This window comes from Aquila chrysaetos, chromosome Z (assembly GCF_900496995.4).
Source record: "Aquila chrysaetos chrysaetos chromosome Z, bAquChr1.4, whole genome shotgun sequence".
NCBI classification, from domain to species: domain Eukaryota; kingdom Metazoa; phylum Chordata; class Aves; order Accipitriformes; family Accipitridae; genus Aquila; species Aquila chrysaetos.
In genome coordinates, this window is record NC_044030.1 from 47,693,552 (window position 1) to 47,710,702 (window position 17,151).

General features: G+C 36.2%; 1 protein-coding gene across 1 annotated transcript in view; it reads right to left on the reverse strand.

Annotated features, from left to right (window-relative positions):
* Positions 1-1,501: 1,501 nt before the first annotated feature.
* The window catches only part of LOC115337206, a 34,741-nt gene continuing 19,091 nt past the window's right edge, over positions 1,502-17,151 (reverse strand). The window contains exons 8-16 of the mRNA XM_041121109.1: positions 16,437-16,559; positions 15,682-15,774; positions 14,098-14,158; positions 13,474-13,622; positions 12,849-13,052; positions 12,287-12,453; positions 11,703-11,854; positions 10,364-10,441; positions 1,502-2,138 (exon numbers count right to left, since the gene is read on the reverse strand). Of these exons, the coding sequence (XP_040977043.1) occupies positions 10,377-10,441; positions 11,703-11,854; positions 12,287-12,453; positions 12,849-13,052; positions 13,474-13,622; positions 14,098-14,158; positions 15,682-15,774; positions 16,437-16,559 (1,014 nt within the window). The 3' untranslated portion in view covers positions 1,502-2,138; positions 10,364-10,376. The remainder of the gene's footprint in view (positions 2,139-10,363; positions 10,442-11,702; positions 11,855-12,286; positions 12,454-12,848; positions 13,053-13,473; positions 13,623-14,097; positions 14,159-15,681; positions 15,775-16,436; positions 16,560-17,151) is intronic.

Sequence of the window (17,151 nt, forward strand, 5' to 3'; positions counted from 1 at the left end):
CCTCTAAGGAGTTAAATTTTAGAATGAATACACTGAGAGCTTTCTTTGTCATTGACATTTCCATCCAGAGCTGATCTATGGCATTTCCAAGAGGTGGAATTTGGCATTTCCAAAGTTGCACTTTGCTGTGCAAACAGGGGAGACAGTGTCACTTGTCTGTTCACGACTTCATTTCTTCTGATTATTAATAGGTCAAAAGAGCAGTCCTGCCAATTCACACTCTTTGGAGAGGTGGGGGGGACAACACAGCACTTCTGCTCCACCACCACGTAGATATGCAGTCCTAGGTCCCCTGAGAGATTAAATCTAAAGCAGATTTCAAACCTATTTATTCCTGTTCACAATAAAATATTTTGCAGTCCATTGGAGAAGAGAAATTTAAAACCTGACTTCTATTTTAACAGGATGAAAAAAGTCTTATTTATTAAAAATAGGCAACTCCATAGGTCAATGTTAACTTTTTACAATGACCAAGAAATCAGTATATTCATTTTTGATCACCTAGCAAACAACATGAGGGACATGTGTCAAGCCTTAACTGAGGAACTGAAAAGCAAGGACCACTTTATTGTAAATTACTGGGGAAATGGAACTGAATAAAAATTGAGCCCAGGCAATTTGTTAAAAACATACATTTATGGTAATTAAAATATTTAAGTAGATAATGAGAAAACCAAGCTCATAACCAGACAAATTAGACTGTGTGGTAATTTTCTGTGCTTTTAAATAAGTCTTTAGCCAGCAACAACAAAAAGAAAAGTATGTCTCTGCAATTGGCTTTATCCGATTTCTGTTCATTAAAGTGGGACCAAACAAATAAACAAGTGGGGGGCAGCTATCAACAAAGTCCATGCTACCAGAGGTTATCACTGGATAGCTAATTGCCTGCATTTGATAGGAAAAGATCACTCTTACCAGCAGTCTTGAATTCCACTGGGAATGTAAGAGAAAATGTGCTCCAGAGCCCATCTGCAGTTTCCTCGGACAGTGATCAGCACTTCTGAGGGCACATTCATTCGACAGGGAGTGGGGAGCAGAGAGCTGTTCCTGTGCAGCCAGGCACACCTCCAGCCTTACTCTAGACTGTCAACATCAAGAGAATCACGGAATCACAGAACAGCCCAGGTTGGAAGGGACCTTGAAAGATCACGTGGTCCAAAATTTCATGAGAAAGGGAGCCTAGATGTGATTATCGAACACCCTGTCCTGTTGGATCTTGAAAACCTCCATGGGACTCCACCATGTCACTGGGGAGGTTGTTCCAGTGAATCATTGCTGTCATTGTAAAATATTCTTTCTTATGTCAAGAAGAAAGTTCTCCCGGTGCAACTTGTACGTGTTGCCCCTTGTCTTCTCCATGGCTCCTTGTGAAGAGAGAGCCTCCATCCTCTTTGTAGCTGCCCTTTAAGTACTGGAATACTGTGATGAGACCTGCCTGAGCCTTCTCTTCTCCAGGGAGAAAAGACCTAATTCCTTCAGTTTTTCCTCACAGGGCAGGTTCTCCAGCCCTTTGATCATCTTCATGGCCCTCCTTTGACTTTCTCCAGTCTTTCTTGAATAGTGGGGACAAGAACTGGACCCAGTACTCCAGGTGCAGCCTGACAAGTGCTGAGTAGAGTGGGGTGATCACGTCTCTGTCTCTGCTAGTAATGCCCCTGAGGATGCAGCCCAGGATTTGATTTGCCTTGCCTGCTGCAGTGGCACACTGCTGACTCACGTTCAGCTTGTTGTCCACCAGGACCCCCAGGTCCCTCTCAGCAAGGCTGCTCCCCAGCCACACAGATCATAGCCTGTGCTGGGCTCTTTGGTTATGTCATCCCAGGTGCAGGACTTACTTACTTACACTTTGTTAAACTTCATACAGTTCTTGCTAGCACACTCTTCCAGCCTGTACAGCTCTCTCTGAAAGACAGATATCCCTTCTGACTTGTTGACCTCACCACCCAGTTTCGTGACATCAGCAAACTTGGTCAGGGTGATTTCAGTCCCATCATCCAGATCATTTATGAAGATGTTGAACAGCATGGGGCTCAATATCAATCCTGGGGTACCCTGCTTGTGATAGGCTGCCAGCCTGAGTAAAAATGCCACTTCTTTTAAACAGAAGTCTCTTCAGAATTGTTCCTCTTGTTCAATGACTGCCTCAAAAAAAAATGGACTCAAGGTCATGAGTTAAAATTGCCCCAATTCTTCTTTTCCTTTGTCACTTGTATTACTCTGTCATATTCTGTATAGCTGACATATAGGGAATATGATTTGTGTGTGGAAAATATGGTCTTGTACAGAAAATGCTGAGGACCAAACCCTAAGGTTAACAGTTCCATCTTTTTCTGGTTTCATTTTTACATTAACAGTATTACTTACACATTGCCCCACTTTTCCTTTGCTCTTAGAGTGTATTAGAGGGTTTAGTTTAGCTGACTACTACTATTAGTTTGCTTTCTAATTCTCTAACATAGTTGTAGTCTTCAAATGATCAAAAAAAAAAAAAGTAAAATGTGACCTATTTTATTGCCAAATAAATTAGACATCAAGAGTAAACTTCCATTTAGAGGCCTTCTTCTCTAGGAAGAAGGAAGCTACTGTTACTTGTTTCAGATGATGTTTATGGCATTCATTTTTATTTCTGTGTCATGAACAAGGTGGCATTACCCCTGGACTGTCTAACTGTTGAAAAGGTGCAAGACTTTCACGTGAACTGCAAGCCAAAAGCTGGAGGAGAACATAAGGGGAAGCCAAGACTGAAAAGGAGGTCCCATGTCTTTTCTTGCACCAGGGTCAGGCCAAGTAGGGCCAGATCTGAGGGAAATCTGTTTCGGTAAAGAGCATCCAAGTGAAGGCATGTGTTTCCACTAATGATGGAGACCATTTCATTTGAGGTGATTTTCAGTTTAAACTGAAACTGGTAGAGTGAGATTCATTTCTCTGGGAGATGAACAATTTTTCCACCAGGCAAAGGCATGTTTTCTGTGGAACATGAGAAGGGACAAAAACTCTGTCAGAAATTTACCTTTAATGTTTTAAAAATCATAAATTAATGCCTTCACTGTCTGGAAACCTGTGTCTGAATTTTAGCAGGCAAAAATAATAGACTTTTTCAGATAGATGCAGTTTGACAGCAACTGATATTACTGCTCAAGTCAGAGATAACCTTTTTTTCCCCTTCTCCTTTTGCAAAAAATGTGAGCACAGTGAAAAAGAGACTTTATCTAGCATAAGATTAAAAAAACCAACCTTCTCCAAATTAAAACTTACCTCCCCCCTATATTCTGTCAATCCAGTTGACTTTGCATCATGCTGCCACTATCTTGCATTCTTACTGTGAAGACTTTCCTTTTTTATTATAATTATTATGATATGTTTTCCATCACACTATATGTGCAATAACATTAAAACACATAAGAAAAGATGAAACTCCAAAACTATAGACCTGAAACAAGCAATAGTTAGAGAGCTGTAAAACTATTACTGGATTAGAAGTAGAATCTTAATGGTTCCTTTAAAGCAAAATATTCTTTTATGTTGATTTTCATGAATGCTTTTTACATCTGTTTAAATTAGCATAGTAGAAATGAATTTGTCTGATGAGATTGAGATTTCCATGTTAGCTAGAAGTTAATTCAGTGGCAGATCTCACATGAGGGAGAAAGCACCTGAGACTGAGAAGGGTTAATGTGAGAGCTGCAGAAAAACATGAAAGAATTGAGAACTGCACATAGGAGCACTACTTTTATCTTATATATAACCTGCCTTATGCTGAAGAGAGTCACATCTGCAAAACACTTCTGTGTTGTAATGATACAGAGTATGTCAAATTTCTACTGGAGCAGTGATATCAAAAAAGATATGTAAAGTAATACCAGAACTTTATCACTGTCTAAGGTAATGAGAAAACCATTACCAAGGTGGACAAGCTAACTATCCTAGGAACTGGTGCATTTCAGGTCGGGTGTCCTGGAAAGCTAAGGAGCAGCCCCTGAACACAACCTAGATCAGAAATGCTGTCCCTCGCAGGTTAGAACAGGGCAGAAAGGTTCTGGTAAGATCCAAACTTAACATTTCATTTCTTTCAGCTTTTTTTCCTAGTAAGAAAGCTAAATTACAAATGCTATGCTATGGTAATGAAGCTCATGTGTTCTTTGTACATAACTAGTTAATAAATCATGTAACCAAAAAATGAATTTGTCTATTACCTGTATAAGTTAATTACAGACTTTAAATTTCATAACTAAGCTGATGTAAAATGCAAATGTGTTTGGGAACTGATGCTTTTCTGGTTCAGAACTTTTTTCTCCATACAACTAGTGTCATAATCCAAAATATCAATAATAAAAATGTTTTGCAAATTTTTCCTAATAGTCTTCCCTTCTGAAAAGACATAATTCTTTTTTTTTGGTCAAATTTTGTGTTATGAAGGCTTCATGCTTGTAACTGTCAGAGCTGTTTCTTCTGCCTTTCACACTGGTTTTAGATGGGGTCCAGATTTCTGAAGATCGGTAAAAACACTATATGTAAAAATGGAAGATGACTTGAGGTATTTGCCTCAGGAAACCAAATATTCCTTACCCACTATCTTGAGCAGAACATGAGGAACAAATTGAATAATTACTCATTTGGGCTATTTTCTGTGGAAATACTGTTCTGTATTCCAACAACACTGTTTTGATACTGACATATTATTCTGCTTACTCCTTGCAGACTCAGTACTCATCAGTTTTGCTCCCAGATCTCCTACCTATGTCCTCTCTTTTTGTTACACCTTTTCCTGCTTCCACACTGGCAAACAAGAGATGCACACATTGGAAATGCACAGGTTTTGCCTTTATGACTTTCAAACTAGAAGTTTTCAAAGGCGTGAAAACCCCAGCTGGGTCCATTTTATTCTATGAATATTCAAAACGTAATAAACTCATAACATCCATTTGTGTGTCTGCAAACCTGCCCAAATTAGAAAGGTTGGGTTCCTTCCTGAGCAAGGAAAGAACATTTTTTTCAGGAAATTTGCTAAAGTAAAGCTGGAAAAATTGTGTGGCTGTTTCTCATTTCAACAAGTAGTTTGTAACTTTGTATCATAAAATCTGCATGAAACAACATTTTAAACAAACATTCAGGCAGATTAAATTGCCTATGCTTTTACCTTTCAGTTGTGATGAAATGGCAGAACCATTTTGCCTCTGTTAGTGAAAAGCATTGCAGAAAATATTTGACAGACATGCTTAGTTCTGATTTGTAATATATATTTGTATATATATTTGTAATATTGTAATATGTAATTGTTACTCAGGATTCAATGGCTTTACTGTCTAGTTATGAAACACAAATGAGATCGATCTAGGGATCGGGTCATCAATCTCTGAGTTTTTTCTGAAGGGTATCATCATTGCTTTTGTAGAAATGTATGGGATTGATTCTTTCCTTACACAATTTACCATAAGTCAGGATATATCTTTAAGAAAATATTAATTACACTTGCAAGAATAATTTTAGCAGGAATGTCTAAGGTACTTCAGCCAATAGATTTCATATATCTGAGTTTAAAGTCAAGCCTACTACTTACGATACTTACAATATCATGCAAAAGACTTTTGGATGAAATTTTATCCCATTTTTTTGTTTCATTTTGAAATAATTGCAGAGACATTTCTAATGCTCTAAGTATAAGCAATACAAAAAAGAACTGGTAGAAAAGCTCCAGACTTATCAAATGATAATATAATAAGTACCAGTAATGACATCTTTTGAGCTGGTGTGTATTAATAAAGTCATTCTAAGTTTTTAATTGGTCTTCATGTGAAGTTTCAGAGTATTTTAGAATAAGGGGTTGAAAATTATCGCAGGCCTGCTTCTTTTTTCATATATGCCAGTGTTTTGTAATTCAACCTCATTGTCTTCCTGGAAGATATTAGACAACCCATATATTTACATTCTGAGAGTTTTATCTTACATTTTACTGCTAATTTTTTTAGTGGTTTTTTTTTTTTTCCTTTCTCCGGGATCATTTTTTTTTTTAGTACAGTAGCTGCAGTGAATCTTTACAGGACAGTCAAATAAAATTTCAATAAGAAATTCATATGATCATGTTTTACTAAAAAAAAAAAAATCACTATTTTATGAACTAGATTAAATATTTCCATTTGATTGTTTGCAGGTCAAAAGTTTAGATGTGCTAAATAAGAGTTATGTTATATAGTGTTCCCAAAGAGTACTTGAATGCTACAGCAAAGATTCTTCCCTGGTGAGAGAAAAGCATTTTTAAATGAAGTTTCTGGATAGTGTAATTTTTCTAAATAATTATTATTTGTGCTTTTGGTATACCAGCCTTTAATTTGATTATATTATTTTTTAATTTTTGTTTGTTTGTTTCCATGTACCACAGGGATGGTAAAATAAAATAATCAAGGATTTATAATACTGCTGTGATGTAGCATAAGCATCTTTTAGAAGGGCAAACCAGGAGAAAATTTGCACATGATAGAAACAGCCAGAATTACTTGGAAATGAAGTGGCCTTATTTTCATTTTTATCAGCTGAGGATAATATAAGTACCGTTTTTCCAGCTTTGGTATTTAAGTTGCAATTTTGATCTTGCTTAAACTAAAGTTCTTTCTTTGTGTGTGTGTAAAAATGCACTAAAAATGCATTAATCCCTTCCACACTAGGAAGTAGTTTGGAAGCTGGTAAGGGAGAAAGACTGGTTTTCTTTTCAGTTTAAAAACAAAAATGAAGTATATAATAAAAAGTAAAGTATGAGAACTACTGAAAAATACCCCAAACAATTAGCCACCTGTTCTCTAAGACATTAGGAACTAAAGATTACTGTACTTAGTAGAATTTTCATTTTTCAGTTCTTTCAATAGGATCTAGATATCTCAGCTGTCTCAGTCAGAGACATGTTTTTGCATTTTGAGCTTCAGAAATACAATTAAATATCTGTCCCAAGGGGATGAGAAACAAATTGACAAATTATCAATTCACTAATCTCAGTTAGTACTTCCTTTACTTGAACTATTCTTATCAAAATCAAATCAAAATGACATTATATTTTTATTCTAATTTTTGTCACTTATGGTATATTGGTTAATTTAATTAAGTTTAAAGTAGGTAACAGCTGCTATTTTAAATGCTGTTTTGTGAATAATTTTAATTAAATTTAATTCCCAGCCTTAATATTGACATTAACAGTTAGTAAAAATAAATTATCTAGTAAAGAAATTAATCCTTTTCTATCTGTTGCAGAATTAAAAGCATATATAAAAGCTAGCAATTTGAACAATTGCATATGAAGCTATGAAATTACTTCAGTAAATTTGCATAGACATGAGATTAGGTGAAGGAGCTAAATTGTAAGCTTTAGTGTCAGACATTCAGAAAGCTTGGAAAAAGACTAGTAAAAATTGTGTCAAACCTTCTTCACAGATACAATCTCTTCACGAGGACTTTGTTTACAAAACTAACCAATAAAGTTAATAAAGAAGTTACTTCTTTTTGGACAGTTTATTTTATATTACAGTACTATACATAAAATATTCAGTTGCTTTACACTAGACAGATTGATAGCTGCACCACAGCTCAAAAATCTCCTTTGACTTATAACAGAGCTCTGGCCTGTTACATGACTTCTGTTCTTTAAAGTTGATTTAAAATTGCCCTTAACTGTCTCATCACCAAATACATCAAAATTCTAACTGCAGCAGAAAATCAATTGGTGGCCCATGTGTACATTCTCCATATAGTTTGTATACAGTTTTTACAAATATTTAGGGTTTTTTTTTCCTCCCTGGGGTCAACTGGCACTGCTCCAGTCCTGTCTAATGCTTGGACTTATCATTAATGGTGCTGCATCCTGAAGTGGTATGTTTATCACTAAACACTCACAATCACCCTTTTCTTTTCCATTCTAGTTGTTTTTCTCTTGAGCATCATCATCATAATGCATCTGCATTTTAGTGACATCTATGTCCTTGTTTCTTTTCTCTTGCGTTCCCTTCCAACGGTCTTACTGCAGAAAAGTGGACTAACAGCTCAATTGAAACAGGCCATAAATACATTAATGGCACTTGGGAACAGACATTATGTTCTCAGCAGTACATATTTACAATACACTTATCAATTTGTTTGCATAAAAGCATGTTCATAGGTATATTTCTTCTGTAGAGAGTGCTTTTTCTGGGTAGGTAATTCAAACCTAGAAGAAGTACGTAATGAACAGACATGCAGTTAAAAAAAATTAAAGGTTGGGGATGTTACCTTCTGAATGCCAGGGTCAGTGCTAGAATAAAACGTGTTTTCCACTTAGCATATAGGCAGTAACATTAGGGACTTGACTAAGTTAACTAGTGCAAATAAACCACTCATAACCCCAGGTACCTATGCTTTGCAGCAGAAAAAAAACCCAACACTAAGAGTGCACATTTAGTATCTAAATTTGCAACGTGTGTTTTCTTCCAGGAACTAAGTATTATTGTCTTCAACAATCATTTGTTAGAAACAACAAGTGGTTGTCTTCAATAACAAGAACCGTAATCCTCACCTTCATTTTTTCTTTGATTGATGAGAAATATGATTTCAAAGTTTATATTTTTAGTCTTTTTTCATATTTATGATTTCTTCAATTTCATTTTTTATTGGGAAAAAAAAAGAGGGTGAAGAGTTAAAACACTTACTACGGTACAAGAGCCAGCACTTTAAAACAACCACTGAATAGTATTTTGAAGTGGGACAGAGTGAGGTTAATTTTGGAGGCTTGTGCTTCACAGAGGAAAACTATCCTTTGAAGCCACCTTTCTGCATATGTTGCTTGTAGAGACATGTTAAATACCCCATTTTAGACAGCAAAAGCTTAGTGATATGCATCCTATCTACTTGCAAGCAGATCTATACCTGTTTGACTGAAAGACTTCATTCAGTCACAGACTCTTTCAGGTTATCATAATGCTGATTTTTGGTTGGTGTGGTGTGGGGTTTTTTTGGTTTGTTTTTTTTTTTAGATTTCTTAAAAATATTTCTTAAAAGGGATACAATTTTCAAAACACTTAAATGCCTGCATAAGTTTTCTGATATTTCATGAACCATGGGCTTTTAATTCTTCTAATTCATTTTCCACTTCAGAGATAGCACAGAAAGTGCTTTTCTGCTTCAAGCTTTTTCTCCAGTGTCCCTCTCTAAAATGGAGACGTTGTTCCAGTGTTGGTATCTTTCTTACTGTTTCTTTGTTCTTTGGTAAACTTAAAAAATCCAAACCAAACCAAACAAAAAAAAATGCAACCAATTGTATAATTAATAATTACCAACATAAATACTCTACAGTTTGTGTTCATTACTTACCAATGAGGAATTTCTGTACATTAACTTGGCATGATGGTTGTTGTGTTAATGTCTAAAACTCAATTCAAACAGTTATTTCTATCAGTTATTTACTCTGATGTAAATGCAGATGAGACAGTATTTCATTTGTAACCTACTACTAAACAGGAAATCTGTGCATCCCAAATCATTAAATATATGAACACATTGAGGTGCTGGAGAGTGTCCAAAGCAGAGCAACGAAGCTGGTGAAGGGTCTAGAGCACAAGTCTTATGAGGATCAGCTGAAAGAACTGGGGTTGTGTAGCCTGAAGAAAGGGAGGCTGAGGGGAGACCTTATTGCTCTCTACAACTGCCTGAAAGGAGGTTGTAACAAGGTGGGTGTTGGTCTTTTCTCCCAGGTACCAAGTGATAGGACGAGACGAAATGGCCTCAAGTTGTGCCAGGGGAGGTTTAGATTGGTTGTTAGGAAACATTTCTTCACTGAAAGGGTTGTCAAGCATTGGAATAGGCTGCCCAGGGAAGTGGTGGAGTGACCATTCCTGGAGGTATTTAAAAGACACATAGATGTGGTGCTTAGGGATATGGTTTAGTGGTGGACTTGGCAGTGTTAAGCTTACAGTTGGACTCGATGATTTCAAGTGTCTTTCCTAATCTAAATACTTCTGTGATTCTAATGTACCTTTACTTGTATCAGGTATCAAGGGCCATCAAGATGTGTAAATAGCCTTGTATGTAAATAGTAAAATGGATATACAGATATAAAAATAAAACCTGGGTATCCTTTCATACACAGAAAGGTGTGACCATATAATTCACTAGTTAGCAAAGCTATGTTATCCTTTAATGTAAATGTGCTTAGGGGCTATAGGTGTATAACTGCAGATCTCTGTACGTAATTCCCATTGAGATTGCCTCTTTGGGAAAAGGTGCGCATACAGACATGACAGGATACAAACGAGAGCAAATCTCAAATCCCTTAAGAATATTTAGGAAAAGGAGGGCATTTTTTTAATACCTTCTTTCAAACCATGTGGGATGATTCATTGTAATACATTACCTTGATTTCTATTTTAAACTTCTGCATGAGCTCCTCTGGATGGTGGCTCTGTCTCCTCAAAGCATGTGGCAGGGCCTTCTGGAGAGTTCCATTAATTATATAGTTATGTATAATAAACATATCACCCAGCAAATCTTGTAAATTAGAAATAGTAATTTTCTCAAGCAGAAGTTCACAATCACCTTTCTTTCCCTACCTAAACCACCAAAACCATGTTTTGTGTTGCAGAATCATAGAGAAAGCAAGCCAAATATTTGAGAAAGGTTTTCTACTAGTCCTCTCAGAAGAACACAACGTGTGTCCTAGTTTCAGCTGGGATAGTTAACTGTCTTCCTAGTAGCTGGTACGGTGCTATGTTTTGAGTTCAGTATGGAAGAATGTTGATAACACTGATGTTTTCAGTTGTTGCTAGTAGTGTTTAGACTAATGTCAAGGATTTTTCAGCTTCTCATGCCCAGCCAGCGAGAAAGCTGGAGGGGCACAAGAAGTTGGCACAGGACACAGCCAGGGCACCTGACCCAAACTGGCCAACGGGGTATTCCATACCATGGGACGTCACATCTAGTATAGGAACTGGGGAGAGTGGGGGCGGGGGATCGCGGGGGGGGGGGATCGCTGCTCTGGGACTAGCTGGGTGTCGGTCGGGGGGTGGTGAGCAATTGCACTGCGCACAATTTGTACATTCCAATCCTTTTATTATTGCTGTTGTCATTTTATTAGTGTTATCATTACCATTATTAGTTTCTTCTTTTCTGTTTTATTAAACCATTCTCATCTCAACCCACAAGTTTTACTTCTTTTCCTGATTTTCTCCCCCATCCCACTGGGTGGGGGGCGGGGGGTGAGTGAGTGGCTGCGTGGTGCTTAGTTGCTGGCTGGGGTTAAACCACGACAATGTGTTAAATTCCTGCAATGGATATTTTGAAGTTTTCTTCAAAAGGGGTTACTTCCTGCTGAATTCTGCATTTGCTATTGCATTCAGTGCATGGCTGCCAAATCTGGGGTGATTCTGGGTGTGTCAACCTTGGACACCCACTGAGATATTTAGACTAACATACAAAAGACACCTGATTTTCAAAACAACAAGGATACTGAAGAAAAGATGAACAGTGGGATATAAATGTGGAAACCATATGTTTACAAGCCATGACGCAGTATTAAAATTCATATAGTAATTCATTAAAATGCACATAACTGAAGATGTGTCATGGGATACCTTATGGCATGGCAGCAGCATGCATCTAAATGCCTTTTAGTCCTGTACTGTGTTTTCTTATATTCAGAAATAAGTTGGCTGAGGATAATTAGGCTTCTCTGAATTAACAAAAGGATTTCTCACCTGTCAAGGCTACATAAAGACAATCCCTTTTAATCCAATTGGGGATTTCCCCTGTCTGGATACAATCAAATACAATTTTCTCTGTTTCAACGTATTCTAAATCAGACTTTGCTTTCCCAAGATTTCTGAAAAGCTTCATTGAGAGCTGTGTCCTGTCATTGTAAAAACAAAAACAAACAAACAAACAAAAGAGTTTGTAAGGAACTGGTTACTTAAACCACAAGAAAGATGCAATTACCCAGAATATGAGGAAGAAACATCCAGTAAAAATGTAGGAAGAAAAAGATGTTGATGTAGAACAGACTTGCCAAATAAGCTTATTTCAGCATATTTTATAATACACTGGATAAAACTTGCATAAGCCAGTTAAGTGGAAATGTTTTCCTGCTTTTTGTAGCTCGTGTTTCTATGTTCCCTGATTTCTTTCTTAATATATATTTAGACTCTACTTTGATTTTTTTTCCCCTTATAACTATGCATGGAAATTATAACAGCATTCTTTAAAATGCATTTTCTCTCTGTGAAAAGAGCTTATTATTTTTCTGTATTATTTCTATCTTTGCTTTATTAACTATCCAATATACCTTTTGTCATCCATAGGTTCATTTCCATAAAATACTTCATAGGACAGAATGTCAGCCTGAGCGTCATTAAAGGCTTCTTTCCAATCAGCCCTTTCATCCTTGTTCTTCCTGATAAGCTGGCTGATGTACTGTTGTATCCCAGGGACATCACAATACATGGTGTGAACCTACCATGGATCAAAAATTAGATCATATTTCCTGTAAATCTGGCACATCTATTTGTAATTCATGTAGTTCACATAACTGGAAGGATAGAAAAACATGTTTTTTCCATGATGCCATTCTCATGCTTCACTAATTTATCTTTTAAAATAATGCCAATTAAGGAGTGTGCAAGTTGGTCTAATCAGTTTTCTGTAGGCTGACTTTTAGTGTGTATTTATGGTTCTTTAATTCAATGTGTTATTCTGAAAATCTCACCTGTACCCTTTAAATCAATGTATACAAAAAACTTTTCCAATTTTTTAAAACAATAATAAATAAAACTGCACATTTTTCCTTATCAAACTTTTTTGAAAGCCCAGTAAATCATTCTTCATCTTTGCAGTAACTGAGTTCTTACCTTCTTGACAAGAGTTTTCAAGAATATTAGCACTGTGATTTGAGGTTTCATTGCCTTGTTATATCGTCTTTCACTTTGTAGGAGCTCAGTGACTTCTCTCTCTCGTTTCTGTAAAGATTCCTGTATCTTTTGCAGTACGGTGTGTGCTTGCCAAAGACATGCCTTTTCCATTGACCATTCAAGATTCTTTTCTTCATTAGGTACCTGGGGGGCAACAAAGATAACTCTTATACACTAAGCCAGGATCTAGATTTTCATTCCTTTCATATGAAATTGCCAGGATTTTAATGAGCAAGGTAGAGCAAAAATGGAGAAAAGCAAAAGAAATATTGAATAAGAAGGGCTGCTTGGTTCCAACATTCAGAATATAGTTTTTATAATTCAAAGAAGTAGATCTTTAAAGGATTTTGTAGCAAAGTTTATGCTATCTGATATTATAGTGAGAACAATAGCACACTATCAGTGATTCCAAGAGAATAAGAATTAATTTCATTACTGTGGTGTTTTAATGATCACAAATTTATCATTCTCAAGTGATGTATCTATTTGCACACAGTTTTTACTACCAGTTAGTCCCATGGTTTACTTCAGCCTTTGCTACAGTCAGCTTGATTTTTGTGCTCACTTGTTCTGCTTTTAATTCTAAAACCTCTGACACATCTGCTTTTTCTCCTTCTGTCTTTTCAGACTTTTGCTGAAGAATTTTTATCTGGAAATTCATGAGGTCATGCACTCTTTCCACATGTAGGCTGATGTTGTGAAGTTCCTGCAAAGCTGAATTGAAAACAACAGGAAAAACAGGTAAGAACAACTTAAGTTTTTCAAATCTGCATTTCCTAGAATATTGTGTAGGCAGGCCAAATTATGTCTTTTCAGAAATCAAGAATTTATAATGAACTAATAAATGTTAATAATCAAGAATTCAGTTTATTTGTTAAAACTCAAAGAATTTTAAAGCGGCCATGCTTTGTTTTGTTTTGAAGTTCCAAAGAGAAAGCTACAAGTGCTGAAATAAACCTACTCAAAACCAAAGCTGACTGTAATAAACCAGTTATGCTAAGGAGTTAGGAGTCATGACAAACATTATTTGTAGCTTCAACATTCCTTTATTATTCCATCTGCAACACAGTATTGCAATGGAAAAGGTTATATTGACGTCAGCTGATATGCACCTCAGTGTAAACAGAAAAACAAACAGGAAAGAAAATAGAGAGATCAAGAAACTCTGTGTCTGAAATACAAAACTCACTCAGTGTGTGCTGGGTGTAAAGATAATCTAGGTTTTTACACAAATTTTCTAGAAGCCACACCTGCAAGACAAGAAAAGAAGATAGCAGGAAATCAATGTTACCAGTTTTCATTATATTTACTTCAGGAGAATAATCAATAATAGTGAATTAATGTTGTTGCCACTTACAGGCTCAGCCTACAAAAACGTGCTGTTGTGCAGTAATTGGCTGTTACTAGAAAAGAAAATATAGAAATAAACCAGAGACTGCTCAGACTCTAGTGTTTTCACAAAGGCCTGTACCAAGATGTCCTATGCTTATATTTTCTTCAGCATTTGTCCACACACAGACTCCTGAAACAGTTGAAGAAAAAAAGCTTTTGGGAGCACAGTCCTAAGGCAGCCCTGAAGAAAAGGTTGTGTGCATCAAATCTCACCAGCATTATTTGGTCTAATAGAAGTTATTCCTTCTTTCTACAAGCCTTAGAACATTGTATCCTCATCACTTCTTACTCTTTATTATAATATTTTTGCCACATTTCCTTCATATATAACAATAGGTCAAAGGATTTGTAAAACCTATTCTATTTCACAGCTTACCAATCAGGAATAGGGTATTATTGTCGTAGACATTGCTGAAAGTGTTTGAAGAAAGAAAACCTTAATTTTAAATACTGCTGCTATACAAAATTTAATCGGAAGGTGGTGCTATGTCATTTGGAAAACAAAACAAAACAAAACAAAAAAACCCAAAACAAAACCCAAACCTTTCCTCAGACCTTCACTCAGAAATCCTACAGAAATCTGCAGTTTCATAAATGCAAAAGAGAATCTGGCACAAGGTTAGCTAAGATGTCCCTGAATACATGTTTTGGAGTAGTGCAATGAAAATTGGGTGTTATAAAGCAACATTGGAGAGTTGCAAAATTACAGAAAGACTTGCACATATTATGTGGAACAGAACACTATGCAGAAAATAACAATTAGCAGACCATGCTCACAGATGCTATCTATAAAAACCCAACAAATTTCTTTCTTTTTCCACCTCTGCAGCCATCTCAGATCTTTAGCAAACTGAAGTTGCATTATTACAGAGAAATTTGGAAAAACTGAGGAATTTTAAGCACATCCTTTTTTCCCGGGAATTATCAAGTGAGGTAGTTTTGCAGCTAGGTCAACTAGTTGCATCTCATTGTTATAGTAGCTTAGATGAGGTGACGTTTTTGTTGATTTTTAATGCTAATTGCCAAATAAAAAATAACCATTGTGCTCTACTATGATTTTAAAATTCTTCAAAAGACATGAAATGTGAAATGAGAGAGAAATTGCAGTCTAATAACTTTTAGTGGAAAAAGTAATATAGTATGACAAAAAATATATACATCATCTTCATTGGTGTTTAAAGGCCAAAAAACTACTTGGGTGCTCTGAAAAAAAGGCAGGCAGGTATACAGCAGTTCAATCTTAGCTGGTTTAGATGTACATATCTAAAGGCAGACAGTGTGGTTTCCATGTCCCTTAAACTCCTGGAAACACCACACACTGGAAATGGTAATGAGAACACTGTCTAACTCCAAAAAGAAAACCCAAACTAGCTTCATTTACCTTTTCTTCTTCCCATTTCTCTGTTTGTTGCTTCATTTGGTGAAGAAGATCTTCCCTCTCCTGGATCAGTTGTCTGTTTCTTTCCCGCAGACTCTGAAGGCAGTAGAACAAGGTGGAAAGGATTACAGTTTCTACACCAGTGCTTCATTTTTTCAAAGAGGCTTATAGTTTGGGTTTTTTTGTTCCACACAGGTTAAGAAGTCATAATGTTTGAACGAGGCTGCTAAGTCCTGGGGCTTTTGCACAAAAATAATAAAAATTGACTGATTTACAATGACCACATGTGATCAGAGGTGGTCTGATTCTAAAGACCCTCCCTGAAAGCTGTGAATGTGCTGAACCTTCTCCTTGGTAGCACAACAGAAGCAGGAAGAGGATAAACCTTGATATGTGTTTATCACCAGAAAAGCATTACACATCCTATATATTCTGTGAATATTTTACACTTTCTTTTCATAAAAACAAAGCTATTTCAAAGTGCATAAGCACAGACTGTATGGGAGAAGCCCACACTGAGTTTTCATCAGGGGCATGAAGGTAGGTCAAGCTATGAAAACTGTTTTGGAAACATATTGTGTAAGGCTTTATTCATCTCCAGAAGGAGACAGACATAGTTTTGTATTAATTTCACAGACTGTGCATCTTCATTTGACTGTCTGTCCCTAACTAGAAAATATTACTTACACAGTCTGTTCCTGCAACCTCTGAAGTACCTGCTATTCTTATCCCTATGTAAAAATTGTACACTTGGTTACCTTAACTGTAGCTTGCCAGTGTGTGTTGCTCTTATTTAACAGCTCTCGGTAAGCTTCTAAGTGGGATTTCAGACTCTTCATTTTCTCCCCATAATGTTTCTTTATAGTAGTTATAGTCTGTTCCTGTATTACAAAAGATTATTGAGAAAATGAATAGTGAGTGAAAACATGGAAGTCAAACATGAAAAAAAGAATAGTTTCCAGAACAGGTAACACTTGGTTCTCTTTCTTCAGTACTTTTTATTGTCTGCAAACATTTCTTATTGATCACAGGAGGTTTGTATTTTCACCTACTGCAGACTTTGAGCAAAACTTACTGCTAAAGTAATTTATCTTTTCTCTCTTTTCTTCAGAAGCAAATACCAAAGTCTTTCTGAGGACAGACCAGAATGAATTCACTCTAAGCATAGGCAAACAATTTTTAAAAAATCAAACTTTCTCAGAAAACAAAAGCTTGGAAGTGTAAGTAGCACAAAAAATAACTCTTAGCAACAGGAAACATCTAAATAAGGCAATAAAATTTTATGAGAAATACAACAAATCAGAAACTTTAAAAAGCACAGATATTTCTAGTGCTTCCAGGAATGACTATTATTTCAGAGATTTTAATTAATAACACATTACAGCAGCCAAAATGAAAGAGGTTCTGTGAAGAAAGATCATTATAGTCCCTGTGTTTGCATCTGTGCCCAGCAGGCAATTCTTTCTTACTATG